The sequence below is a fragment of the Rhinopithecus roxellana genome, chromosome 13, assembly GCF_007565055.1.
Source record: "Rhinopithecus roxellana isolate Shanxi Qingling chromosome 13, ASM756505v1, whole genome shotgun sequence".
NCBI classification, from domain to species: domain Eukaryota; kingdom Metazoa; phylum Chordata; class Mammalia; order Primates; family Cercopithecidae; genus Rhinopithecus; species Rhinopithecus roxellana.
Window position 1 is genome coordinate 5370008 of NC_044561.1, and position 27048 is coordinate 5397055.

Genomic DNA, 27048 nt, shown 5'->3' on the forward strand with positions numbered 1-27048 from the left:
TCAAGACAGGACCCCTCTGTGCCAGGGAATACCTGCATGACTGAGCCGGGCCTGAGAAGTGGGAGTGGCACTGGGGCCAGGTGTAGCCTCCTCAGCTGACCTGAGGCGCTGAGCCTCACCTGAGTGCGGCAGCGGCTCTGGAGGGGGCTGGGTGTGCCAGAGGGAACGGCACGGGCAGAGGTGAGTTCCAGGGCAGTCCTTCTGGAGGCTGGTGTGGTGTGGCCATGGTGATGAGGGGTCAAAACGGCCAGGAGACCTGACAAGTTTGGGGGTGAGGGGGGGCGGTCAGAGAGAGGCACAGAGAGGTGGGGCCTGGAGTCTGACCTCTTTCCTAGACACCAGCTTTCCATACGGTTGGCGTCGAATGGGACCTGCTCCTTGGTGTCTTGGCTGACACCCAGGTTCTCCTTGGAGCACCCTGGTCTCACTGAACTCACAGTACCCGAGGAACAACAAATAAATGTCTCTGAGAGGAAAACGGAAAGAGAAACCATCTGATAAGAGGATCAGACTTTGGAAAAGCAAGCCCTTAGAACCAGAGGGAATTTTTCAAGGAGTGCTGGGCTGGGGGGATCTGGAGTCTCCCATTCTGGGTTCACTGGGCCTTTATGGGCAGGTCCAAGGCTCATTCCAGCCCCTCGGTAACCCCTCAAGGGGACCACTGAAGAAGTGGAAACAGAGAGGTTGAGTGACTTGCCCAACGTCCCACCGCTCAGCAGCCTGAGATGGAATTTGATGGGAACCCCACTTCCTGTGACTTCAGAGTCCAGGCTGTCCTCCATAGCAGACGCATGCCAGTGACCCGTGACAATGAAAGAGTGAGGCCATTTATCCAGGCCGCCTGGGCCTCAGGGACCTAGCACTTCCCCTCCCTCTGCCCCAGGTCTGGGCATGGCTGTTGTCATTGGTGTGTGAGGTGAGGCCCCTTCAGATAGCCTTTTCTTTTTCTTTTTTTTTTTTTGAGATGGAGTATCACTCTGTTACCCAGGCTGGAGTGCAGTGGCCCGATCTCGGCTCAATGCAACCTCCACCTCCCGGGTTCAAGTGATTCTCCTACCTCACCCTCCCGAGTAGCTGGGATTACAGGCGTGCGCCACCACACCTGGCTAAGTTTGTATTTTTAGTAGAGACGGTGTTTCTCCATGTTGGTCAGGCTGGTCTCGAACTCCCGACCTCAGGTGATCCACCTGCCTCGGCCTTCCAAAGTGCTGGGATTACAGGTGTGAGCCACCGTGCCTCGCACAGATAGACCTTTCTTGATCACTCAATTTAATCACCCCATCACCCTGCTCTGTCTTTTTCCAGGTACTGATTATTAGCTGAAAGTGTCTTTTCTGCTTAATTCTTTGTTTACCTTATTGTCCCCCCTCCCACCCCGTCCATATTCCTTGAGGGTAGGAGCCTCTTTGTTTTTCCATTGCCCTTCCTGGCACCCGGAACCGGGAGAGCATGTAGGGCCGTGGCTAATGGTTGTTGAATAACTCGTGCGTTTATTCATTCATTCATTCCATCCATCCTCCCACCTTGTTCCATTTGGGGGAGGCACCTGCAGCCCCATCAGGATACATGACTTGCTTAAGGTCACTCCGCTGGACTGAGAACCAGGCTGGGAGCCCAGGCCGTCTCCCTGCAGCGGGTCCCAGGGCACCACTGCATTGGTCGCGTGCTGTGCTGTTTTGTGGACCAGGTGTAAACGCTTCCTAGCTCAAAGCTGTTTGTTTGTTTGGGAGATGCTGCGCCCCCTCCGTGGATCGGCTGCGCGGCGGAGAATGCTCGCCTCCTCGCACGGTGGCTAACGTGCTGCTGTGGCTCCATAAATATTAAATGGGCATTAAAAGAAGGCGCTGCGTTTCCAGTTTCCCGGATTTCTCTGAGCAGGGCCCGTTGTGAACCCCCTTTATGTGAAATGCAGCATTTCACCGCGGAGCGCCTCGGGAGCCTTGCCGCCCGCCTTTCCCGGCCGAGTCCCTTTGGTGCAGAGCGGTTCTCCCTCGACTGCAGACTATCTGCATGCTGGCGCCTGCTCCTCTGGGGCAAAGACGGGTGGGGGCCCCTGGAACCCCTTTTCACAAGGGCTGTGCCAGCCTGGCAGCCTCCTTGCTGGGTATGCAAGGTGGGTAAGATGGAGACGGGGCAGTGACTCTTCAGTCTTCAGCTGTGCTCTCCTGACACCCAACCTCTCCCAGGCCTCTGCTGGGCACCAGGCAAAGTCTCCAGACACTCTGTATGTCCTTCTGTTCCCTCATGGTCTCTGCATCCATCCCTCCATCCATCCGTTTCTCCCTCCCTGCCTCCATCCATCCACTAATACTATTGATGAAGTATTTGTGATAGGCCATGGGGTGATCATGTTATAAAAATATTAGCTAACATTTATTGACCACTCACTGTGCGCTGGGATCTGTGATCAGCAGCTTACATGTGTCACCTAATTGAATATTCATGACTCTACAAGATAGGGACTGTTTTTCTTTCCATTTTGTAGAAGAGGAAACAGAGCCTCTGGAGGTTCAGCCGCTTGCTCAGGGTCACAGAGCTGCTGGGGGCCGGAACTGACACACGGGGTGCACAAATGGGGGGCCCAGCCCTGCCCTCAGGGGACATCCAGGCTCTTCCTGGGACCCTGAAAAGAAGGCCCCAGATCCAGGCTTCTCCGAGGAGACACCAGCATTGCTGAGAGGAAGGGTGTCAGCTTCAGCCAGCAGGAGAGGAGGGCAGAGCCGGAAGCCAGGCAGCTAGGTCTGGGGGCTCAGCCCTGCCACGTACTCTCTGTGCAACGAGACATCACTTCTGTGGGATGTACCCTTCATCATTTGTCAAACATGAGACATGAGCATCAATATCTGTCTCTTAGTGGTGAGCACTGCAGAGGAAGACTCTCGAAAAGTGTTGGAATTGTGTGGCTCTGAACAAGAGCATGGCCTTGTGAGCTGTAGGCCTCCAGGTACAAGAACCCACCGGGGCTGGCCTGTGTGGCTCAAATAGAGGCCGGACCAGTCATAGGGCCAGACCAGGCAGGGTCTTATGGTCAAGGGATTTTATCAGAGAAGCCACCACAAGGATTTCAGGTAGGGATGTGATACGGTCAGCTTGCATTTGAGAAATATTTGAGTTCTCCAGGGCCCGTCTGGCACCCCTAGCTCCTGGAACTGGCCCCTTGGTTCGCACTTGACACCTTGGTACCAAGGGTGCCCAGTACTCAGGCAGCACCCACTGACAGCAGCTCCTCAATATGCAGGGATCGAATTGAACAGAATAGTGACTTTGACCATCACAGCCGAGGTGAGCTGGGCCCCTGGGACCCACCAGGCTTTGTACTCAGGATTCCTGCTTACCTCTTCATTTAACCTGCACAATCCCCGGGAGATGGCATTACTACTGTCAAATCCATTGTCTTTTCTTTCTTTCTTTCTTTCTTTTTTTTTTTGAAGCAGAGTCTTACTCTGTCATCCAGGCTGGAGTGCAGTGGTGCTATCTTGGCTCACTGCAACCTCCGCCTTCTGGGTTCAAGCGATTCTCCTGCCTCAGTCTCCCAAGTAGCTGGGATTACAGGCGTGCACCGCAGTGCCTGGCTAATTTTTGTATTTTTAGTGGAGAGGGGGTTTCACCATGTTGGCCAGGCTGGTCTCGAACTCTTGACCTCAGGTGATGCGCCGGCCTCAGCCTCCCGAAGTGCTGGGATTACAGGTGTGAGCCACTGCACCGGGCCTCAAATCCATCTTCTAGAAGAGGAAGCTGGAGGCTCAGAGAAGTTAGAAAGTTGACTTAAGGTCACACAGCAAGTCAGCCATGCTGGGGCTTGACCCCCGTCCCGATCTGGGCAGGCCTGGCTCAGAGTATGCAGAGTCCTGGAACTTGGCATCTGGTGCTCTGAGGCCCTTCCCAGGGCTTCTGGGTGCTGGGCAGCAGTTGCAGACAAGAGGGGTGCAGGTCTCTGCTCCCCAACCTACAGTTCTGTTGCGTAGCTTCCGCAGGGAGAGCCAATCACTTAGAAACAACCCACAGGACCAAAAAATGGTACAAGTGTGTCCCCAGGAAAAGGGAGATTTTTCCCCCCTTGTCTTTGCAGGTGGAGAAGAGGGATATGTGTTGGGAATCAGGAAGTGTCTTTAGGGGTTGGTGGGAGAAGGAGGATATTGCTATTTATTTCACCTTCTAGGGAGATGATCAAGATTTAAAAAAAATTAATAACCCATTTCTCCTTTGCACATAATAAAACGTTCTCCATTCTCTAATTTTTGTCATTTTCCTAATCTAATTTGTTTTCTGACCATGTTGATTCTTGCAAAGCAAACGGGATTTTTCTTCATTTAGTGTGTTTGCGATATGCCTATCCAGGAATAGTTTCAATGATGTTATTTTCTCCTTGGTTACATACAGTGCAAAAGGAATCGTCGGAGGGTCTTAATGACCCAAACTGAAAACAACGACAAAAAGTCTTCAAGGCATTTCCCATTGACACAGTGTAGAAAATAATTATGAAAAGGAACGAGACAACTCGATGGTCTGAGTAACGAGGCATCGGCCATAGTGCTGTGTGTTGGGGTAGGATGGGGTCTCACCCGGGGTCTGTATTTCCAAGTTTCTACAGAGTTCTACACTGACCCCGAGGTGGGGTCGGTTGGAGGGATATTTAAGCCCAGTAAATATAAATGCAAACTGCACTTCCCAGTGAAAAAGGTTCGAAAAATATTGCATATTCTCAAGCTGCAATTCAAAGATTGACGGGGTACATCAGGGTTCCTGAGATCCTCCTGAGAGAGAAGGTAGTGAGGCACCAGAGGAGGTTTTTGCAAAAGGTTCCTCCTCCCTCACCATCTCTGCCCCTACCTGCACTACCACCCCTGAGCCAGTGGGTATATAACCATCTATGTCTGGGAAAATCCCTTCGCAGGGCACCACTAAGATATCTTTAGATGAAATTGATGTTGAAGGAGGAATTTTCGCCCGTGCTGTCTCCACCTGCTTGGGCTTGCAGGGGTGTGGGCGTGGGGCCGTGTGGGTGTGTTTGGGGGTCTGTGGGGGATGGGGGAGGGTTGTAGGAGAATCTTTCTGATTTCCCAATTCTGAAAAGTAAAACTTAACTCACCTGTTTACAAAATACCAGCCATTGTCTTACGCCAGCTCCCTGTCACCCTGTAGGCTGTGGAGGATTTTGCTGAAGGAAAAAAAAAAGCCTTAAGTATTTAAACACGTTGGGCCATGCATGCATCCGTCCACAGTGCTGTGGGTTTTTTTTTTCTTTCTTTTTTTTCTTGTCCCCTCCCTCCCTTCCCTTTTCTTTTTACCAAAGTATATTCATCAAACTGCTGAGTTGGAAAGATTTGTAATGAGTTTTTGAGCTGTACGACTGTGTTTTTTTTCCTCTCCCCCCGCCCTCTCCCTCTTTCTAAATCTTCATCTGACATTAAATAAAGCAAATCCCAAACAGATTAACTGTCGCACGGTTCTGCTCCGTCTCCTCAGTCTGTTTCCAGGTCTGGCGGGGGGCCGGGCTGCGGTGGCGGCAGCGGTGGGAGATGCCGGGGCGGCCAGCGGAGGTCCATGTGGCGCTCTAGGTGGGATGCCGGCGTCCTGAAGGCGGAGGCCCTGGCCCTCCTCCCCTGCGGCCTGGGCATGGCATTCTCCCAGTCCCATGTGATGGCCGCTCGGCGGCACCAGCACAGCCGGCTCATCATCGAGGTGGACGAGTACAGCTCCAATCCCACCCAGGCCTTCACCTTCTACAACATCAACCAGGGCCGCTTCCAGCCACCGCATGTGCAGATGTAAGTGGGACCTGTGGGGTGGGGGTGGGGGCGGTGACAGCCCCCTGGGGTGGGTGCATGGTCTCGGGTGCCTCCTGGTTCTGGGTGCACTGTTAACAAGCATTGAATGTTTGTTGACTGCAGCAATTCTGGAATCCTAGGATCATTGGGGCTCTGAGTTGGGAGGGACCGGCAAGAAGTTGCAGATGGATGGCCTGTGGGCCGATTCTGGCCGCGGTCCTGTTTCACTTGGCCAGGAGCATGTTTTACAAATATTTAAAGATGAGGTGGACGCACAGAAAACTCCAGACTTCTGGCTTCACTTTATAAAACCCAAAGGCCTGGCAACCCCAGGCCCACATGTCCTCCTGGCAGCATCTGGTGGGGGCCACGTTCCAGATCCCTTTCTTGGCATTTGGGTGGCGACCCCTTGTCTGATTTACTCTCCTCATTGTACATACAGGGAGACCGAGGCCCAGAAAGGGGAAGGGGCTCGCCACAAGCCCCGTGGCAGGTTAGGACCCAGTCTTGGGCTCTGTGTTTCCCCTCCCTGCCCTTCCTTTTGTCCAGACCCTGTGCTTCTCTTGTGACAGCAGAGATGCTTTTCCGAAAGGACTGGGGGATTCTGTTGTCTACCCCTTGGGGCACTAGGGGTGCCCCTAGTACTCAAGCAGTGAGGCCCTGGGGAGCACACAGACTCAAGACCCCCGTAGGCAGCAGGAGGGCTTGTCCTGATGCCTGTGTGTGGGGCCAGCCTTTCCCATCTGGATTTCCTGAGGTCCTGGAAAGCTGTGGGTGGCTTGGGGTCGCTCCAGAGATGGTCAAGCTCCTGGCCCTGCTCTGGGTGGTTCCCTGAGTTCCTAGAACTCCCCTCCTCCTTTATACCTGTTGCTTCTCCCATGAGCCCTGCACGACAGAGCTTACCTGGTGAGGAACCAGGGGCCCAGGCCCATGAAGTGCCCCACCCTGCTGGCAGGTGCCAGAGCTGGACTTGAACCCAGGCTTCCTGAGTCCAGCCCGGGGCTCTCCATGCTGGGCCTCCCACATCCTCAGGCTGTGATGTGTGTGAATGTTCACGCTTCTGCCTGAGAGTGGAGGCTGCTGTCCCCTCGGCTGTTGTACCTTCACCCGACCACTCTGTGTGCCTGCGCCCAAGCTGGGTCTGGATCAGGGATGACCCCTGCAGAGCAGGGAGGTGACAGCACAGGGAGGGGGGAGCTGTGACAGGGGCTGTAGAGCCTACGGGAAGCCCTCCTGACTGCCCAGGGGTCTGGTGCCCCAACAAGGGTCCAGGCTCTGGGCCACCTCTGGGGCTGTGATCACCATCTTGGGGCAGCGGTGCTTGTGGAGTCCCAGCCACTGTCCCTCGGACCACTTGGAGAAGGAATTAAGGGGTTTCCAAACCCTGGCCTGGTGGGATGTGTGTGAGGTTGCAGCCTCCCATCCCTGTGCGGCCTCGCTCAGGCCTGGCCTCTGTTGTGGGCAGAGGGGGGTACAGGGAAGGGCTCTGCAGGGCAGCAGGCTCCAGGCGGGGATTGCAGTCTTCTAGTGGCACTTGCCCAGGAAAATGCTTGTCTCCGTGTGGGGCCGCAGGACTGGTGTTGCCTGTGGCTGCCTACTTTATTTTTTGGTAGATTTCTATTTGGGCTGCTGCCTCTGGGTTTCTGTTTTTGGGACCCAGTTGGCGGGTTTGGGCAGGAGGGAAGTCCCCGGGCCTCAGGTCTGTGGGACTTGAGGCCTGGGAGGGGCTGCAGGGATGGTGACCTTCCCTGGCCTGTATTTTCTCTTTTGTTGGTGAGGGTCATCCTCCAACTGGGTGGGTCAGAGGTGACTGAACCTGAGGTCCCCGTAGGCCAGGCTGAACTCCTGCCTATTGGGCAGGCAGAGAGCAGCAAGGCCTCCCAGGGCAGGTGGGGTTTGTGAGGGTCCCCGCACCCGCACAGTGGGACCATGGACAGCTGTCAGTCACAGCACCCCTGCCTGGGCCAGGCACACACTCATGGAGCTCCTAGTCTGAGAACAGAGCCAGGGAAACAGGAGGATGGAGTGGGGGCTGAGGAGGTGCTTCCCAGTTTCAAGGGATCCAGGAAGGACCTCCTGGACCTCCTGGACCTCCTGGAGAACTAGATAATTTCTAGGTTGAGGCCAGAGCAGGAGGAATAGACATAGCAAGTTGGGAGGGGGTGTGAGGAGGAAGTGGACCAGGCAGAAGCGGTGGCAGGGTCAGAGCCTGCAGGTGGCTAGAAGACAGGGATCTCTGAGAACTGCAGGGAGGCCCAGCTGGGCAGGCAGCGGGAGTGGGGAGTGAGCAGGAGACACCACAGGCCCCTGCAGGCTGGGCTGCGTCCTGAGGGAGGGTGGTGAATGACAGAATGAGAAGGGGTGATCTACCCCATTTAACTGAGCCACCCGGGGCCATTCATTCTTTTGTTGAGTCATTCATTTATTCACGCATTTGGGATGTCTGTGAGCTGCTGAGTTTCTCAGTGTTTAGGACCTTGGGCACTGAGCTTGCCTGTTTAGATGGGGGTCATGCTGCTTGGTGCCTCAGTTTCCCCAATCTGGAGCTGGCTACTCCAGGTGGAGGGACCACATGTTCCCCTGAAATTCCCCTTGCTGTGCCGCCCTCCTTGTTTGGCACATGTGCTCTGCACAGCTCGGAAAGCTGGTCCTCACCCCCCGTGACACTAGTCTACGCATTCTCAGTGGAGGAAACAGCACCTCCAAGGGGTGAAAACTGGTTCTTAGGGGGTGAAAAAAATGCTGCGCACAGTAATACTGGGGATGAAATAGTTAAATCCTGGTAGAGAAGGCCCAGTGGGCAGCAAGCATTCAGCATTGGTAGCACATGCCAGGCCTGGTGAGAGGCTTGGGACCCAGCAGTGATCAAAGGCACCCCTGCCTGGGCTGAGCTTACATCCAATGGATGGCAGGCAGTTAGCAGATGGTCATGAAAGCGTGTGATGCTGGTGATGGTAAGTGCTATGGAGAAGGAACTTAGCTGGGGAGCTGGAGTAGGCCCTGTGAGGATTTACACCTGTCCTGCCCCACCCCATCCTGGACTGCTCTGCACCACCACCTCCGGCAGTGGGGAGAGTTCCCGGCTCCTGCTGGCTCTGGGGCTCCGAGGCAGCTGGGGTTTGGGTGGGGCCCTGGAGAGAGCGTGCTCTGAGCTCCAGCTTTGAAACACAACTTTGCACACAGCTGGGTAAAGCCAGGGTGGACACACGGATCGGGGGCTTCTGCCTCCCATTGCCCCTTCATTCAGCCTCTACACCCCCAGCTCAGAAGCATGCAGGCTGCTGGAGGTGGCTGAATGGATTTCCATGGCGAGTCGGCTGCTCCCTCCCAGGAGCGGTCGGGGGATGGCTGCCACTTTCTGACATGTGATTTGTCGCCACTCTGAGCTTTGTCTCCAGGGTGAGGGAGCGAGGGGGCCTTATTTAATAAATCCACAATTTATATTTAATAACAACAGTGACAGTCCAAACATGGCCTCTGATTGAGTCCTGTGATTTATGCCGTTGCCCCCAGAGACCCTGCTGGTGACGAGGCCGCCTTTGCTTGGGTAATGAATCTCTGGAGCTGGGCCTTTGGATTGTGAGCAAGGCTGAAGACTCCTTGCCCTGGCGACTGAGCAACCCTGTGGGGGTCTCAGGAGGCCCCTCTAGGCCCAGCCCTTCTGCCCTGGGTGGGCAGGCGGACCACTGACCTGGTGGTCAGTGAGAAGGCAAGAGTCAGTGTTGGGACAGGGTTAGCCTGGAGCTCTCATGTAGGTCCCCAGGACCATGGCATCAGGCACAGCAACCCCTCTCTGACCTTTACAAGGCGTTATGGCAGAGACTTGCGTCATCGCTTAAAGACCCTTCAAGCCCCTCAGGCATGCACCAGGTCCTTGAAGCTATAGCAGAGTGGGATGGGAGGCCACAGCTGCATGCCAGGCCTGGAGTAGCCCCTTTGTGCCTTGTTCCTGGCCTTTCCTGCTGTCCCAGGATGGTGTGGACCCCCTCTCTACAGATGAGGATGCTGAGGCTTTGGAAGGTGAGCGTGGGGAGCTGGGACTCCCACCCAGTGCTGTGTGGCTCCTTGGCCTATCCATACACTGAGAGGCTCCTGGAGACATGGAGCTCAACCTGGAGTGCAGGGAGGGGGACAAGGAGCAAAGCAAGTGGGGAGAACTCACACCCCGGCACCGCCTGGCTCTCAAGCCTCATTCTCCATCCCTGTCCTGCTGGGCAACAGATACAGTGGCTGCTTCCGGTTTCTTAAACGTTTCAGTCTTCCTCCTGCCTCAGGTCTTTGCACATGCTGTTCCCTCTGATCCCAACTCTTTGCCCTATGAGCACTGACTCCTCCTTCAGATCTCACCCAGGTGTCACCACCTCAGGGAAGTCTTCCCTGCTCCAGCTCTAGGTGCTCAGTGCTGGGCCTGGTGGCGCATGCTTAGTGGAACCTGATTCAGTCTGTGCTGATACATTCATTTGTGGGAGGATTTCCCAAGCATCTCTTCCCTCCATGAGCATGGGGCTGCATGTCTGGTGCCTAGCACAGGGAACAGGAAGCAGGAAAGAGAAGAGAGTGAGAACGGGACAGGTGGCAAGACTCAGGAGGAGTGTCAGGGATCACGGAGGGCTTTCTGTGGGGGTGGGGGTGGCATAATCCCTGGGTGTGGAGGACCAGCTGCACTGTGGCCTCTGTGGAGTGGGCCACTTTAGGAAGAGGGACCAGCAAGAGCAGAGGCCAGGATGTGAGGAAGGACAGGCGTGGGGACGCCGGAGGATCCTGTGGTCAGGGTCCCCTTGGATCCATTGCTTTGTGGGAAGACCACTTGGCAAGGGGTCGGGGCAGTTGTTGTGTGATGCTGATCCAGCCAGTCTTTGCTCTTCCCCAGGCCTCAGTTTCCCCATTTGTAAAATGAGAGGAAGGAGCCAGAGGTCCTTTCCTACTAAAACACCATGGCTGATGCCCAATCACACGGCTGGACGAGTTGTTGGAAGTTGTCCCTGCCTGGACCTTCAGAGCACCCCATTTCTGCAGGAATAGGGTTACGAGGGGTAACAACCTCTGCTTCTGATGCCTCTCTGGGCTTTTGGCACCAGGAACTGCACTTCCACAGAACCAGTGGCTTATGGGAGAGAAAGAACCGAGAGCAGGATGCAGAGCGCACTGCAGGGATATTGGCATCAGGGCTCCAGCTGTGAAGGTCGGTTAAGTTCTCACAACATGACAAAGAGGGAGTGGCTCATCCCCACCCTATGGAGCAGGGCTGGAGGCTGGTGGGGTCCAGGGGCACAGCGAGGAGGAGGTCACTGAGCTGGGGTGCCAGCCTGGGGTCTGGTGTCGGAGGCCGTGTTCTCTCCTCTGTATTGTTCCTGCTGCCAGGAATCCCATGGGAAGATCGGTATAGGCTGGGGAGAGCTGGAGATGGGTGTCAGGTCTCAGAGCCACCCCAGTAGGCAGAAGCTTTGGGGAAGTTGAGTTTGGCTCCAAGAAACAAGAAGCCTTTGCTTCCACGTCTTATCTCTGGTCCCTGCAGAATGTCACTGAGAAAGAACCATTTTGTACTTTTTTTTTTTGGTCACAAAGTGTTGAGATTAGATGCCCAGATTCCTGTTGTGAAGTCCTGGGTTCAAATTCCACTCTTTAACTTAGTAGCTGGAAGCTTGGGCATGGACTAACTTTTCATTGTCATTGCAAGTATCAGAAACACAACTGAAGTTGCCTTAAGGATGAAAAGGAGTCTGCTGGCCCATATTAAGAATTTCAAGTTTGGGTCTAGCTTCAGGTATAGCTGGATCTTCAAATGATGCCCCCTTGTTCACTGTCTTTTTCTCTATATATACACATTTTGTTGTTGTTGTTAATTTTTTTTTTTTTGATACAGTCTCACTCTGTTGCCTAGGCTGGAGTTCAGTGGCGCAATCTCAGCTCACTGTAACTTCCGCCTCCCAGGTTCAAGCAATTCTCCTGTCTCAGCCTCCCGAGTAGCTGGGACTACAGGTGCACACCACCACGCCCAGCTAATTTTTGTATTTTTAGTAGAGACAACATTTCACCATGTTGACCAGGCTGGTCTTGAACTCCTTTCCTCAAGTAATCCGCCCACCTTGGCCTCCCAAAGTGCTGAGATTACAGGCGTGAGCCATTGTGCCTGGCCTCCTTCTCCATATTTTGACTCTTTTTGCTCTTTCCTTCATTTGCAAACATAGTCAGGATTTCTGGATCTTCACACCGGTGGCCCCTGTGGGTGTCCTGACCACAGACGTATCCTTATACCAAGCAGGTGCCTGGCATTTAGAAGCATTTGGTAAGATTTGTCCATAGGTTGATTGAATGAAATGACGTCCAGCCTGGTAATAGTCCAGTCTGGTGTGAGTTCTGGAGCCAAAAACCAGTTTCAAATCTCAGCTGCACCAGCTCCTGTAGCTAAAATCATGGAAAAGTCAGCATTTTCTGAGCCTCAGTTTGCTCACCTGTAAACTGGGGCTACCCATAGTACCCTGTTTAGATGGTCATTATGAGGGTGAAGAGAGCGACTGCCTGTAACATGCCCAGCACATAATGAGCTCTTGATGTGTGGGGATCATTGAATCATTATTGTTGTTGTTATTTCAAAGTCAAGCATTTGTTTCAATCCAAATAGCTGGGGGACTGTGCCGGGAAATGAGAGTCTATTTCTTTCTCTGGGGATGACTAGGTCTGCATCTTCGCTGTGCTCCAGAAGCCTCGGGGTGCAGGGAAATAAGAGTGGAGTTAATTAAAGAGCTCTGGCTCCAGTAGCAGGCCCAGCCCAACCAGAGCCCTCAGAACCACACTGCTCTTGGCTGGCTGGTGGCGGATGGGAGCTGAGGCCCACTCAGGGCTCCTCTGCTAGGCAGGGCTCCGGGGAGGGTAGACTGTCAGGGTCCCAGCAGCTCGGGGATGGCATTATGCTCCCTGTCTCTCCTTTCTTCATCTCTGTTTGTCTCTTTGACGTCGTCTTTGTCACCTTGTGACATCTTCAAAACCTCAGAGACACACAGAGACACACACACACACACACACACACACACACACACACACACAAAGAGGGGAAAGAGAGAGAGAGAAAGGGAGGAGGTAGAAAGGGAGGAGATAGAAAGGGAGGAGAGAGAGAAAGGGAGGAGAGAGAAAGGGAGGAGAGAGAGAGGAGAAAGGAAGGAGAGAGAGAAGGGGAAGAGAGAAAGATAACGGGAGGAGAGATAGACAAAGGGAGGAGAGAGAAAGGGAGGAGAGAGAGAGAAAGAGAGAGAGAAAAGGAGGAGAGAGAGAAAGGGAGGAGAGAGAGAGAAAGGAAGGAGAGAGAGAAGGGGAAGAGAGAAAGATAAAGGGAGGAAAGATAGACAAAGGGAGGAGAGAAAGAGAGGAGAGAGAGAGGGAGGAGAGAGAGAGAAAGGAGAGGGAAAGGGAGGAGAGAGAGAAAGGGAGGAGAGAGAGAAAGGGAGGAGAGAGAAAGGGAGGAGAGAGAAAGGGAGGAGAGAGAAAGGGAGGAGAGAAAGGGAGGAGAGAGAAAGTGAGGTGATAGAAAGGGAGGAGAGAGAAAGGGAAGGGAGAGAGAGGGAGGAGAGAGAGACAAAGGAAGGAGGACAGAGAAAGGGAGGAGAGAGAGAGGGAAAGAGAGAGAAAGGGAGGAGGGAAGAGGGACAGAGAGAGAGAGAGAGAGAGAGAGAGAGAAAGAATATGAATGAATGAATTTGATCGGCTCACTTGAGTTCCTGTGCCAGGCCAGTAGCCCAGTAGTAATTGGCTGCCCTTGGTCTGCTTAGCTGTGTGTGTGTGTGGCAGGGGGGCGGGAGGGCGGTGGCAGGGTGTGTAGGTCACATCAGCTGTCTGTCATGGGGACTGGGGGTCATTGGGGGTCCCAGAGGACAGAGTAGTGGTGGGAATTCCTGGGAAGGAGATTTCAGCTTCCAGACCAGCTCAGACACTGGCCTGATGGAAGCTTCCAGGAGACTCCAGACCAGGTTAGGGCCTTCTCTGGGCCCTGTCCCCTCTGCTGGCCTGTCAAAGGTGCTGGCTGTATTGTCATCATCTGGCCAAGGCTGCTGCCGCCATCAGTCCCTGGGCTTGTCGTGAATAGGGGTCAGCCTGGTTCATCCCTGTGGCCCTCCGTTGAGCTCAGGGCTGGCACACGGTAGTCATTCAGGATGTGTTGTATTCAATGAATGAGTGAATGGAGGACACGAGGAAGAGCTCCTAGCACCTCCCTGGTTGGTCGTCATCGGATTCATTTCATTTTCCTCCCAGTCTGGCCCAGCTCTGACTTGCTGGGATTCTCCCTCGGCCTAACAACCCCCAGGAAGGGGCCCCGGGTGCGCGCTCCCGCCGCGGCATCATGGTGGGGAGAGGCTGGCTCGGCGCCTGCGGCTGCGGCGGATGGAGCGTGCTAGTGCGCCCTGCAAATTAGCATGCTGAACCCACGTCTCTCGTAAGGTGTTAATTAAATTTCTTCGAAGTATATTGTCTGAAAAAAAAAAAAGGATAATTAGAAAGATGTCTTTAAAAGTATTTATGTAACTGATATGGCACCGCTTTTGGTTTGCCGCATAATTAGATTTAAACACAACTCCTCGAGCGGCATACTCATTTGGAGAGAGCTGCTTGTTGAAATGTCATTGCGTTGTTTTTAAGAGTTTTGAGCCTGGTAAAACCATTCAACTGGGGAGGCAACGTGAAGTGGAGACAGCACTGGATGGGGAGCTGCGGTCTCCGCCCACGAGGAGCCGGGAGCCGGGGTCTTAGCCCACGTCCATATTTCTGCACTGGAGTGCCCAGGACCGCTTGCTCAGCCTGGCTGGATCTTGGCATCCTGGTCTGTCAAACGAGAGGGCCACGATGGGCTCCTGAGGCACAAGAATCTACATTTATGCCACTTTTTAAAATGTTATTTTTGCTTAGTGAAGTCGCTTTGTTTTACAGATGTGCAGACCGAGGCTGTGCAAAGCCTGGTCTTCTGACTCCAGGAGTGTTTTCTGACACAGCCCTGGAAGGCCCTTGGTCTAGAAATGATCACACTGTCTTGCAGTTTTGAAAAATGGACACCTTGCCTTTAGGGTCTTTATTTCTCCTGAAACTCCCCCTCCCATGCGGCTCTCCTGCGATGGCCGACGCGCCCTGCACAGCCGGGGCAGTCGTCCTCATCGCCTGCTGGTAGGCTTTATTCCATGCGGTTTCAGTGGGGGCCATAGTGCCCCCAGGGGGTAAAATCTGGTGCTTGGGGAGTCAAAAAAAGTCTTGCTCTTCTGTCTAAAGCAGATGTGGACAGGAGGTACCTAAACACACATAGGGCATCTCAGTGATGCTAAAGCTTCATGGGAGGGAGGTGAGTAGGGGAAATAAAAGACAGCTTGAAGTTTCCTCTGGGGGTAATCATGAACAAAAGATTGGTAGCTGTGCAGCACCTCAGCTCAGAGGGCAGATGCTCGCTGTACCCGCTTCCCACTCCCTTTTACCCTCACTACAGCCCCCACAACCTGACGTTTCCATGTTACAGACAGGGAAACTGAGGCTCGGGGGCCAAACATGCTTTGCCTGGCTAGAGATGAGGGAAGTCAGGATTCGGGCCGCGGTGGGCCCCTGGGAAGGTTGGGTGTCCAGTCCCTGGTCTGGTGGATCTGAACAGGATTGACGGGGCTGTGAACTGTGGTGGAGGAGGCTGCAGACGCACCACCCGCACACTCATGGCTCCATGGCCTCCTGACCCCCAGTCTCATCTCTCCCCACAGGGTGGACCCAGTGCCTCACGATGCCCCCAAGCCTCCGGGCTATACCCGCTTCGTCTGCGTCTCTGACACCCACTCGAGGACTGACCCCATCCAGATGCCGTACGGCGACGTGCTGATCCACGCTGGGGACTTCACCGAGCTGGGGCTCCCGAGTGAGGTGAAGAAGTTCAACGAGTGGCTGGGTAGGTCCCTCCTGCCCTGGGTGGGCGGCTGTGCTGAGCAGGAAGGGGGCTCCCGCCGTCTCCCGAGGCTGCCTCCCTGCCTTTCCCTCCTGCTCTGCCCGGGTCCCCTCCTTGGCCTGTGCCTGCCTGGTCATCCTCCCTGACCTCTCAGACCAGGTGCCTCTTTCTCCCATCCACCTTGGACCTCCCCTCCTCCAGCATCTGTCTTGGTTGTGACTTTCCATTTGTTTGTGGGAATTGTTTTTTGGCCTGGAAGACCCCCTCCAAAAGGGACTTTGCTCATGTCTTTGTCCATTTGAGTGTCCAGGCCCTGGTGCCTGGCAAAGGTAGGACCTCAATACATAATTGATGAACGAGGCCGGGTGCAGTGACTTGTGCCTATAATCCCAGCATTTTGGAAGGCCAAGGCTGGTGGATCACCTGAGATCAGGAGTTCGAGACCAGCCTGGCCAACATGGTGAAACCTCATCTCCACTAAAACTACAAAAATTAGCCGGGTGTGGTGGCGGGCATCTGTAATCCCAGCTACATGGGAGGCTGAGGCAGGAGGATCACTTGAACTTGGGAGGCGGAGGTTGCAGTGAGCTGAGATCATTCCACTGCACTCCAGCCTGGGCAGCAGAGCGAGACTCTGTCTCAAAAGAAAAGAAATTGATGAATGAATGAATGAATGGCTGAGTGGGTGAATGAATGAATGAATGACATGGAGAATGGTGGTGCCAGGGTAGGTGCTCAGCTGGTTCGCCCTAGCTCAGCCACCCACTGCCATGGAGATGGTTTCTCCAGGGGCCAGATGTGGGCAGCTGCTGGTCTCGGCAGCGGAGCCCTTTCTCACGCACTGCACCATGGCAAGTGATGATTTATAAGCACATCTCCTGGGTTTTGTCTTTGTGCTTTTTTTCTAAAATAAGGAAAAAAACTGGGGGACCCCCTGGGAAAACTCGCTTGCCTTGGAATCCAGAGAAACCTCACAGTGAGGCATCTCTGTCCCCACCCGGGGAAGACAGATGGACGGCCCCTATGCAGCCCAGCACCCAGGCCTGCTGCCGTGGAGGCGTGGGTGCAGGGCCGCTCACCTTTCTGCAAAGCCCCACGTAGCTGCCAGACGGTCCCTTCTGCCTCCTCAGGGGTGTCCCGCTGTGCTGTTGGCTGGGACTGTGCGAGCAGAGGGCCAGGAGCGAGGCAGGGCAGCCGCGGCGAGCCAGGGGCCCGACTCTGCCAGGCGAGACAAATATTTACAAGCAAGGCCTTCCCTTCTGTTTGGCAGGCAGAGGGCTTTAAATATTGATTTTTCAAATGGGAAATTCTAATCAAAGGCCCCGTTTGGGCTGCAGGAAGTGCAGGCCGGGGTAGAGGGCTCCTGCAGGCCTGCTCTGCGATTCTCACCTTGCCTGGAACCTGGCACACTGGTTCCAGGTCTGGGCTGCCTCTCAGGTGGGGCCCCTTCCCCGAGGGAGGCTGCTTGTCCCATCTGCTGTGGGTTTCTTTTTTTTTTTTTTTTTTTTTTGAGACGGAGTCTCGCTCTGTTGCCCGGGCTGGAGTGCAGTGGCCGGATCTCCGCTCACTGCAAGCTCCGCCTCCCGGGTTTACGCCATTCTCCTGCCTCAGCCTCCCGAGTAGCTGGGACTACAGACGCCCGCCACCTCGCCCGGCTAGCTTTTTGTATTTTTTAGCAGAGACGGGGTCTCACCGTGTTAGCCAGGATGGTCTCGATCTCCTGACCTCGTGATCCGCCCGTCTCGGCCTCCCAAAGTGCTGGGATTACAGGCTTGAGCCACCGCGCCCGGCCTGCTGTGGGTTTCAAAAGACAGGAGGTTGCACTTGGTGGAGTCAAGAGGCCGTTTCCAAGGCAGAGAGGCTAGAGTTGCTGTGGGCCAAGCCCCCACTGTGTGCCAGGCACAGGGTGGCAGTCTCTTATCATCTCTGCCTTGTTGAATTTGGGAAGGGTTATTTGAGGTGGCTACCATTTGCGTCCCTATTCGACAGAGGAGAATGGAGGTTCTGAAGGGTGAGGACTGTCTCTCACACACAGCCTGGCCTTCCAGGTGCAGCCCATCATGGGTGGAAAGTGTGAACTCATAACTTGTAAAGGGGTCTTCCTTTTACGAAAGGTTCTTTCCCTCGGGCCTCGCCCCTTTGCTGCCTGGAAGTGTTTGCAGATGTCAGGGCCCTCACTCAAGGAGGAATGGGCTTCAGACTGAGGAAGGAGGAGCATTTGCTTGCCAGTGACAGCACGAATAGAAGCCCATTTGCAGCTGGTATTTTGGGAACTCACCCACTGCACAAAGCAAGACCCCTTGGTTGGCCGGTGGTTCAGGTCCCCGGAGTTTGGTGATCATGGCTGAGAGATGGACTATGTGCCTATTTGGTGCATTTGGACAGGGGCATTTTTCTACAAAGCTCAAGTTTACTGAATATTCAGTATGTGCTGGGTGCTGTTCTATACCCTTCGCATGTATTAGTAACTCATTCAGTCTTCCTGACAATGAGGCAGGAACTATTATCCTTCCCGTTTTACAGAGGAGAAAACCAAGACCCAGAGAAGCGAAGTCACACAGCTTGTAAATGGCAGAACTGGGCAGTTGGACCCCAGTGCTGAACTCTTGGTATAGCTCTGTGTTGCCTCTCCTTCTTGAGGTGAAGCCTCCCTAATTGGAAGTAAGGGTGTGGACGATGCTGTTGGGAGTCTGGATCTGCTTTCCGCTTGGGTGACCGCAGCAGTCACGTGGCCCCTCTGGGCCTCATTTTAAATGGGGGCGGTCAGGCTCTCCTGCCTCACGTCCCTCCAAGGGTTGTTTTGAGGCTGTGTTGGAATGGAGGAAAGAATCACTTTGTAAACTGTAAAGTGCTGTGTACCTGTTATGACTGCCCCCATGAACTGGCGTCTCCAGATCTGGGCTCCCCTGGGTAGGGGTGGGGTGTTAGGAGGAAGACATTGGACCTGAACCTTGAGGTTGAGTTGGCAGGGAAGGCGGTGGAACAACACGTGTGTTACAGCGTGTGGAGTTCCTGAGAGATATGGACGTGTGGTCTCAGCTAGCAACAGCCCTCCCAAAAACAGACACAGAGAAAAAGAGACCAGAAGGAAACATTCGGTTATCCTATTGCTGAGCCTCACTGAGAGCCCACGAGGTGCCAGGTGTGTCACAAGCCCTGGGGTAATAGTAGGCCAAGAGCACGCAGGGCCCCACTCAGCCTGATGAGGGGGGACTGTGGCTCCGTACATATGAGGGCGGCATGGGAGCCGTTCATTAGAGAGAGCTACGGGGTCTGTCGGGGACCCACCTGGGGACGTGTGGTGGTGGTCGTTCAGCTGGGTGGGCACGGAAGGCCTCCCTGAGGAGGGGACGTTGGGCCAGGCCTGAGGGCGAGAATGAGGCAGGCTCGTGCAGCTCTGGGCAGAACCCATTCCAGGCAGAGGACGTGGAGGCTGCAGGGGCCCTGAGGTGGGAGCAGAGAGCACTGGGAGCATTGAGAAGTGGGAGAGGCGGGGCAGCGGGGCAGGCACTGGTCCACACAGGCCTCCTGGGTCAGGGACAGGAGTGAGGGGCTGATCCTAAGGGCAGGGGGAGCTTTGGGAAGGTTTAGGCCATGATGGATTGTAGAACCAGAGTGTGCCGGGAGAGGGCTAAAGCTCCAGAATGTTCCAGAATCGATGTCTGGGTGGTGGGGTCATGGGGTTCTACCTTCTTCTTTAGGGTTGTCTGTCATTCTCTCTCTGTCTGATTTTCTGTGGGGGAGGGGTGTGTTTTTCTGGTAATTTCAAACAAAGGCAGTGCTACTGGGCGACTGGTGCCAAGTGTGTCCCAGGAGGGGGTGGGACAGCGCTGGGCCTTGGGTCAATCCTGGCGTCATCCAACCACTCAAGGGTCTCCATGAGCCCCTTCCCCAGCCAACAGGGTGGGAGACCTCTGCACACCCACCTCATCACCTTGCCCCGCTCGCCCACCTGCTGGCTCAGCCCCTTCTCCTGGATGAGAAAGTTAGAGAGCTGAAATTCACAACCTGCTCCTTCCCTGTTCAATGATCTCATGGAAAGCATTTAAAATCATATTCTGGGAGCCGCCTCCAGACAAACGGGAGGAGATTTAAAAAATTAATAAAGACCCATCATGTAAGACAAGACAAGGCACCTAACCGGGCTCTGTGTGGCTAAATTCCTGCGGACTCTAACTCCCTGCGAGGTGCGTTGCTCTCGGCTCGGCTGTGACTGGTGTCCTTGCGTTGCCTGTTTGAAGGCTTCTGTCTGGGTCTGAGTTGGTTGGAGGGGGCCAGGTTGGGATGAAAGAGTCCCTCTGAACAGCCCCTCTTTCCTCTTGGCCATTAATATCCCAAATGTATTCATGAATTAGAAGCGGCAGCTTGATTTGTAAATGTCAAGTAAGCAGCTAAAAAATTGATAAGGACATGTTCTCCAGCTATAAAGAGTGAACGCAAAAGCAAAACTTGCTGAATATGACGAAGAATGCGCAGGTGGCTCCTTGCTCCTCACCAGCCGCAGGGAGCTCACAGCTGGACGGATCAGTCAGCGGTACCAGTGCAGGGAGGTAGGGTGCAGGGAGGCCAGGCAGCTGTCTTCACCCCTGTTTCCTCCTCTTCTTTGCTGTGTGACCTCAGTCCAGTCTCTCAACCTCTCTGTGCCTCACCTGTCGAATGGGGAGAATTGTTTTCCTGCCGTAGGGCTGTGGGGGAGGGTTGATGAATAATATTCCCATACAGCGCTTTGCCCAGTCCGGGCACCACGGGAGCCCTGTCATTGTGAAACGGCTCTCATGGTGAACAACTTGCCGCTCCCTCATCCTTGCCCCACACAAAACAGACTCCTCAACTTCAACACCAGTAGCACCTTTTCCCTCCAGCCACGCCGGGCGGCTGGACTCCTCACTCATAGAACAAGCTCCCCTCCCTGGTCCTGGGCCCGTGCTCCACTCACCCCTCCAGAGCTGCCCGTTGTGAAGCCTCCCCCACCCTGCTGGGCAGAGCTGTTCCCTCCTCCTCTGTACGCCCAGAGCTCCCGGTCTGGGCTCTGGCAGTGGCTCTAACCTTTACCATCAGCCCCTGGAGGGGAGGGTCAAGGCTTCATGCCCAGAGCCAGCCAGGGGAGCGCTGGACAGAGAGGAATGTGCAGCCATGAGTGGCATGCTGACCCCGCAGACACAGCCCTGTCTGTGAGCTGGCCATGGTGACCCCAGCAGGGCAGGGCGTGCCTGAATGCCGCCGGGTGGGCCACCAGTAAATGGGGGCTTCAAGGAGGGCAGCGCTGTGACACAGACCAGTGTGAGCCATCGGTGTTGCCATACAGGACTTGGGAAGTGATCTGGGAAGACTCAGGGAGCGCAGGTTGAGTTGGGGTCTCAAGGATGAGGCTAGAAGCTGGGGCCACAGGTGCTCTGGACCTGATGAAATGTGCTAGCATGCAGGTCCCCCGGAGGCCAGGGTGCTGAGGGCAGGAAGGGAGGCTGAGCACCCAAAAACACCCTCCTCCCAGGATGCTCTGCAGAGGCAGCTACTGACCCCAAGGCCCTGGCACTGCCCACATATTTCCCAAGGCAAGAATGCCAGGTCCCAATTCTGCTGCCGTCTCTGAGTGACAGCCATGCCTGCAAGAACTGTCAGTTCCTGAGCTGAGATTTGCAAGATGCCAGAAAGTTCCCTCTCTGTGACTGGCAGGTACCAGGCTGGCCTCCCCACCCCCAGCCACAGGAAGCCTGCAGCCTCCACAGCCCTCACTGCACCCCTAGCCCCCACAGCCTGAGGACCCTGCACCACCCTCGGGAGTGACTGCCAGAGGCCACAGATGGCTTTGCACTGGTCGGCCTCTCCTCCCCTCAGCTCTGTGGTGCCTGACGCTGGACGAAGGTTCCTCTAGCGTGGGTTCTGCCACAGCTTCCATGTGGCCTCCCTCTCCAGGGCCCTTTACAATCTCCTCCTTTTGTTCCTCATTCGCCTCCTGCCTGCCAAAGGGGGCTCCTCCTAGGGTCCATCCTTAGGCCTCTCAACCACCTTCTTTCCAAATGTTAACTAACCATTCAGACTCCCCAGTTCTCGCTCCACCCAGACCTGCAGAATGCCTCCATCTCTCTCATCCAGCCACTGCATTGTCTAGTCTTCTTACAAAACACCTCCTCCTGGGTGTCTGCCAGGGTTTTAGACCAGTTCTATCCCAAACTGAACTCCCAAACCTCTGACCCATCCCCTTAGGCTATGTAGTAAGATGAAGCACTTCACTGTGGCGTTTGGTTTCCTCCCGGGCAGGGCTCCTGTGTCCCCTCTCATTTCCCTTGAAGGCTGACGTCTGCAGTCATCTACTGTGATTCTGACACTGCTATCGTCTGTCCTGCCCACTGTCCCCTCTGCCCACTGTGCCATCTGCTGAGCTGCTGTGGGTGCTCTGTGTGCCAGCCTGCTGGCCCCCTTCCTCCTGCAGCTTCTATCAGCCTCTCCAGGGCTGAGGCCATGCTGTGGTCAGCACAGGTCCTCAGAGCCCAGCCCAGCCTGGCACCGAGGTGGCCAGGGGTATTTGTTGAAAAGTGTGGTCTGTAAAGCACATGATGGGCCCGTTAATTAAGTAGCACTACCCTTAGCAGACTCAGGCAGGGGAGGAAGATGAGGCCTGGTAATGGAGTGTTTAGAAGTTATAATTAACTTTGTACTGGCGCCTGAACATAACACGATATATGAGACAATATAAAAGGGGTCCAAGGATTTAGTGAAATAGAACTAGGTCTTTTGCAAGTAAACCCTTAATTAAAATCCGTGAGGGAGGAAGGGAGAGAAAGCGAAACGGAGAATTCACGACAAGGCCGTTTCTTTGGTTCTTGGCTCATTTGCCACTGCGTGGAAGGCCCGAGGCTGCAGGGGTTTGCGTGGAAATGGGCCACACACAATCGTTTTGCCTCTTTGTGATTTAATCCCAGGGCGCCGGCCCGTCGGAATGGGCACCTTCTGTGTTCAAGGCTCCAAGTGGAGGTCGGGAGCTTCAGAAAGGAGCAGGTGGGACCTCCCCCTCCCCCTGCAGGAGCAGGAGGCAGCTCACAGGCACAGGAATTAGGATCATGTGTGGGAAACAAGTACTTTCTGGTGCAAGCTGGTGGTTGACCCCCCTCCACGCCCCCCTTAAATTTGTCTGTTCCTTGGCCGGGCGCGGTGGCTCAAGCCTGTAATCCCAGCACTTTGGGAGGCCGAGACGGGCGGATCATGAGGTCAGGAGATCGAGACCATCCTGGCTAACACTGTGAAACCCCGTCTCTACTAAAAAATACAAAAAGCTAGCCGGGCGTGGTGGCGGGCGCCTGTAGTCCCAGCTACTCGGGAGGCTGAGGCAGGAGAATGGCGTGAACCCGGGAGGCGGAGCTTGCAGTGAGCTGAGATCCGGCCACTGCACTCCAGCCCAGGCGACAGAGTGAGACTCCATCTCAAAAAAAAAAAAAAAAAAAAAAAAAAAAAATTTGTCTGTTCCTTCCAGTCTACTCTCTGGCCTCCTCTCTTCTTCTTGGAGGGGGAGACCAGCCTTGGATGCAGATGGGGAAGGTCCCCATCTCAGAGTTCATGGCTTTCTGTCCCCTGCAGCTTGTGTGAGGCCCTGCTCTTGTCTCATTTCTTTATTTTTTCCCTGCCTTCTTCCCACCTCCCCACCCAATGAACAGCATGCACAAGCTCCCTCCTTCTCTCCCGTGCTCCTTCCTGCCGGGGTGCACTTCGCTCTTCCTCCCTTTCCTGACTTGAGCACTGCAAGATCCTGCCCAGTGGCTGCCCCTTCTGACTGCTGCAGAGTGTGCTGGGCGGGCACCCCCCCATCATAGATCAGGACCTAGAGCTGGTACCTGGGCACCTGCCCCTGTGCGGGGCTGCTCCTGCCTCCAGGAGGTGGAGCCGTTCTGCTCTATGCGTGGAGGGTGCAGTCAGGTGGGACTGGAGGCTTCCTGGGAATGGGGTGCCAAGGTCCATCAAGCCTCATGCTGGCTCTGTCGGGACTTACAGCCTCTCCGCCGGGCAGGGCACCAAGCACTGGAGGTCAGGGACGTGGGGCCACTTCTGGCTCTGTCCTCATCAGCCAGCTGACCTCCATTCTCCCTCATGGAGTGTCCACCTCAATCAGGTGAGATCGTTTGTGCACCCTGTGTGAACTTAGCCCCTCCTGGCACTTAGGGCCCTGCCAGTTCACGTACCTCCCAGCGTCAGAGCCCCCAGCATGGGTTAGCAGAGCTCCTGCCTCTCCTGCTGGGGGCCAGGGCAGGGGTCTACACGCATCTCAGTCAACACAGCGTGAGGGGCTACTGTGTTCACTGCTTTGGTGCCGGAGATTCAGTGATGGGCGGCACAGAAGTGCCCCTGCCTGCGTGGCCTGAGGGTGAATGAAGTCATAGGTGGTGAACAGCAAGCGGAGTGAAGAGAACTGATCAATGCATGGGGTAGGCTGGTGGTGACTGGGGTGGGAAACTCCTTGACATAAGATGGTTGGAGAAGATCCCCCTGGGAGAGTCGTGCACTGAGAAGGACCCAGCTGTGAATTCCTGCTGCACGATGGAGGCCTGTGGGCCTGATCCTGGTGATCCTGGGCCGCTGACCAGCTGGGGCAAGGACATGAATTTTATTCTAGAGTCCACTGGGGGACCTAGGCAGGGGATGACAAGGTCTGATTCGGGGTTCTGAAGGACCCTTCTGGGTGAAGCCTGACTGTGGCAGGCAGGAGAGGGCACCAGGGCACCAGGGGAGGTTGGCGCAGGTGTCAGTGAGAGGCCAGGGTAGCTCAGACTGGACCTGGAGGGGGCCCAGGAAGAGTGCAGTACGGGCTTGGCTCTGGTTTGCGAGTGAAATCAACAGGATTTGCTGGTGGGGTATGGAGTTAGGGGTGAGGGAGATGGCTGACCTGGTATCCTTAGGGCCTGGCAGCCTAGCATGAGGTGGGCATTTAACAAATATTTGTTAAAGGAATGAGAAAAGAAAAGACAAATTTTGTGATGTGGTCACTTCGATAAAAAACATCCAACCAACTTTTTTTTTTTTTTTTTTAAAGAGCTAACGAGAATTCTCTCTGAAAGTGTACAGCAGACTTAAAATGGATTCTGGTACAACGGCCTGATTCAGACATTTCCAGACACATATTGTTATTCTCTCAGACTTGAGATTGAATATTTTAAAAATAATTTTACTTTTAAACTCTAGAGCCTCTTGTCACCTCCAGCACTCTCTGGTGGGAAGCTGGTTGGTGTCCAGGGATTTTGGTGGCGTAGTCACATGGCCAGAGTGATTGAGAAACAGAGTGACCACCTGGGGAGGCAGATCAATGCTCAGATGAAAAATGAATGGCTTGTGCAGCAGAGGTTTGGTCTTCATTTAAAAGATTAATTTTCTATATTCTTCATCAAAAAAACTCCTCACAAGCCACGCTGTGTTTTAGAGGCTAAAAGGGAGAAAATTAACTTCTAAGAAAGATGAAAAATCTAGAATTCTAAGTTGTAGTCAAGTGATTTTGGCCAGCCATAATTACAGTATTTTCATGTTAATGTATAAACCTCTTGAAAGGTGTGCTTAAGTGATAATTATCTATTTACAACAAAATGGCTTTGGAAATGAAATGAGACCCATTGTTGTGTGTGTGTGTGTGTGTATTAAACATGTTATGCAGTGGTGTTTCTTTCTTTCTTTCTTTCTTTTTTTTTTTTTTTTGAGATGGAGTCTCACCCTGTCACCCAGGCTAGAGTACAATGGCGCGATCTCAGCTCACTGTAACCTCCCCCTCCCAGGTTCAAGCAATTCTCCTGCTTCAGCCTCCTGAGTTACTGGGATTACAGGTGCCAGCCACCACGCCTGACCAATTTTTGTATTTTTTGTGGAGACGGGGTTTCACCATGTTGGCCACGCTGGTCTCAAACTCCTAACCTCAGGTGGTCCACCTGCCTTGCCCTACCAAAGTGCTGGGATTATAGGCATGAGCCACCGTGCCTGGCCCTATCTTTCTTTCTTTCTTTTTTTTTTTTTTTTTTTTGAAGACCATCATCCTAAGTATCTCTGCCTTAAAATTAAAAACTTAAAAATAATATAAGCAGGGTAGAGAGATTCATTTCTCTGAAAGTGCTGGGCTCTCTGAAAGTTCTTGTGTGGCTTTGTTTTGTGTAATTTGTTATTCGTTTAGATTTTTTGTGTAGTCTCATTTTGTGTCAAAGAGTTGGAGATAGTTTATAAAAATGACAAAAATAGTAAAATGGGTAGAATATTGATGATAAATTAAAAGCCAGGGTTAAAAAAAGTTAGAGTAGCTCAGACAGAGGGCCTAGAATTCCAGCACCCAGTGTTATGTGGGCTCTAAGTGGGAAACTAGGGTCTGAGCTTCCTGGGGGCCAAAGTGAAGAAGGTAATTTGACTAATGGCCCTAATTATTGGGAGATGTGCCAGCTCCTCTGATTGGTCCTCTGTAGCATATTTGACATCCATCTCATTCCACTGGGAGTACCTTGAAGGCCTATTCCTGTGTCCTCCTTATTTCTGTGTGGAAATAAGGTAAAGGTTTTTGTATTTGGATAATAACAACAAATATTCAGTTTCTTGGTATATAAAACATGCCCATTTCTGTCATTCATTTTGTGCTTTCCATCCCCCCTACCTCTGCCTTCTTTTGGATTGATTGAAGTTTCTGTTTTTCGCCTCTACTGGTTTGGAAATTCTATATTCTTTTTTGATTTGTTTAGTAGTTACTCATAAATTTTTAATGTGTGTATCAGACTTAACACAGCCTAAAATTAATCAACATCTCCATTCCTCCCTGAGGAACTCGGGGACACTCCTACCCTGCCCCCTCTTGCTGCCATCTTATCTATGTCTTGGCTGTCTGGTGTTTACTTTTTTTTTTTTTTTTTTTTTTGCTGATGGGACCTCACTCTGTTGCCCAGTGTAGAGTGTGGTGGCACAATCATTGCTCACTGAAGCCTCTACCTCCTGGGCTCAAGCAAGCCTCCCATCTTAGTCCCTCACCTCACCCTGAGTAGCTGGGACTACAGGCATGCACCGCCATGCCTGGCTAATTTTCATATTTGTTTTAGAGATGGGGTTTTACCATTGCCCAGGCTGGTCTTGAACTCCTAGGCTGAGGCGATCTGCCTACCTCGCCCTCCCAAATTGCTGGGACTACAGGCATGAGCCACTGTGCCTAGCCTGGTGTTTGCATTTTTTTTTTTTTTTTTGACACGAGGTCCCAGGCTGGAGTGCAGTGGTGTGATCATGGCTCACTGCAGCCTCAACCTCCTGGGATCAGGCGATTCTCCCACCGTAGCCCCCCTAGTAGCTGGGACTATAGGCATGCACCACGACACCCAGCTGACTTTTTATTTTTTGTAGAGATGGGGTTTTGCCATGTTGTCCAGGCTGGTCTCGAACTCC

General features: G+C 53.8%; 1 protein-coding gene across 4 annotated transcripts in view; it reads left to right on the top strand.

Annotated features, from left to right (window-relative positions):
• MPPED1 (metallophosphoesterase domain containing 1) overlaps nt 1-27048 on the top strand; it is a 98017-nt gene that overhangs the window by 7752 nt on the left and 63217 nt on the right. For 3 of the 4 annotated variants that reach the window (XM_030915037.1, XM_010370556.2, XM_010370675.2), the window contains exons 2-3: nt 5467-5768; nt 15491-15672. In XM_030915037.1, the coding sequence (XP_030770897.1) occupies nt 5545-5768; nt 15491-15672 (406 nt within the window). In that variant the 5' untranslated portion in view covers nt 5467-5544. The remainder of the gene's footprint in view (nt 1-5466; nt 5769-15490; nt 15673-27048) is intronic. The other variant, XM_030915038.1, reaches the window with a different exon arrangement.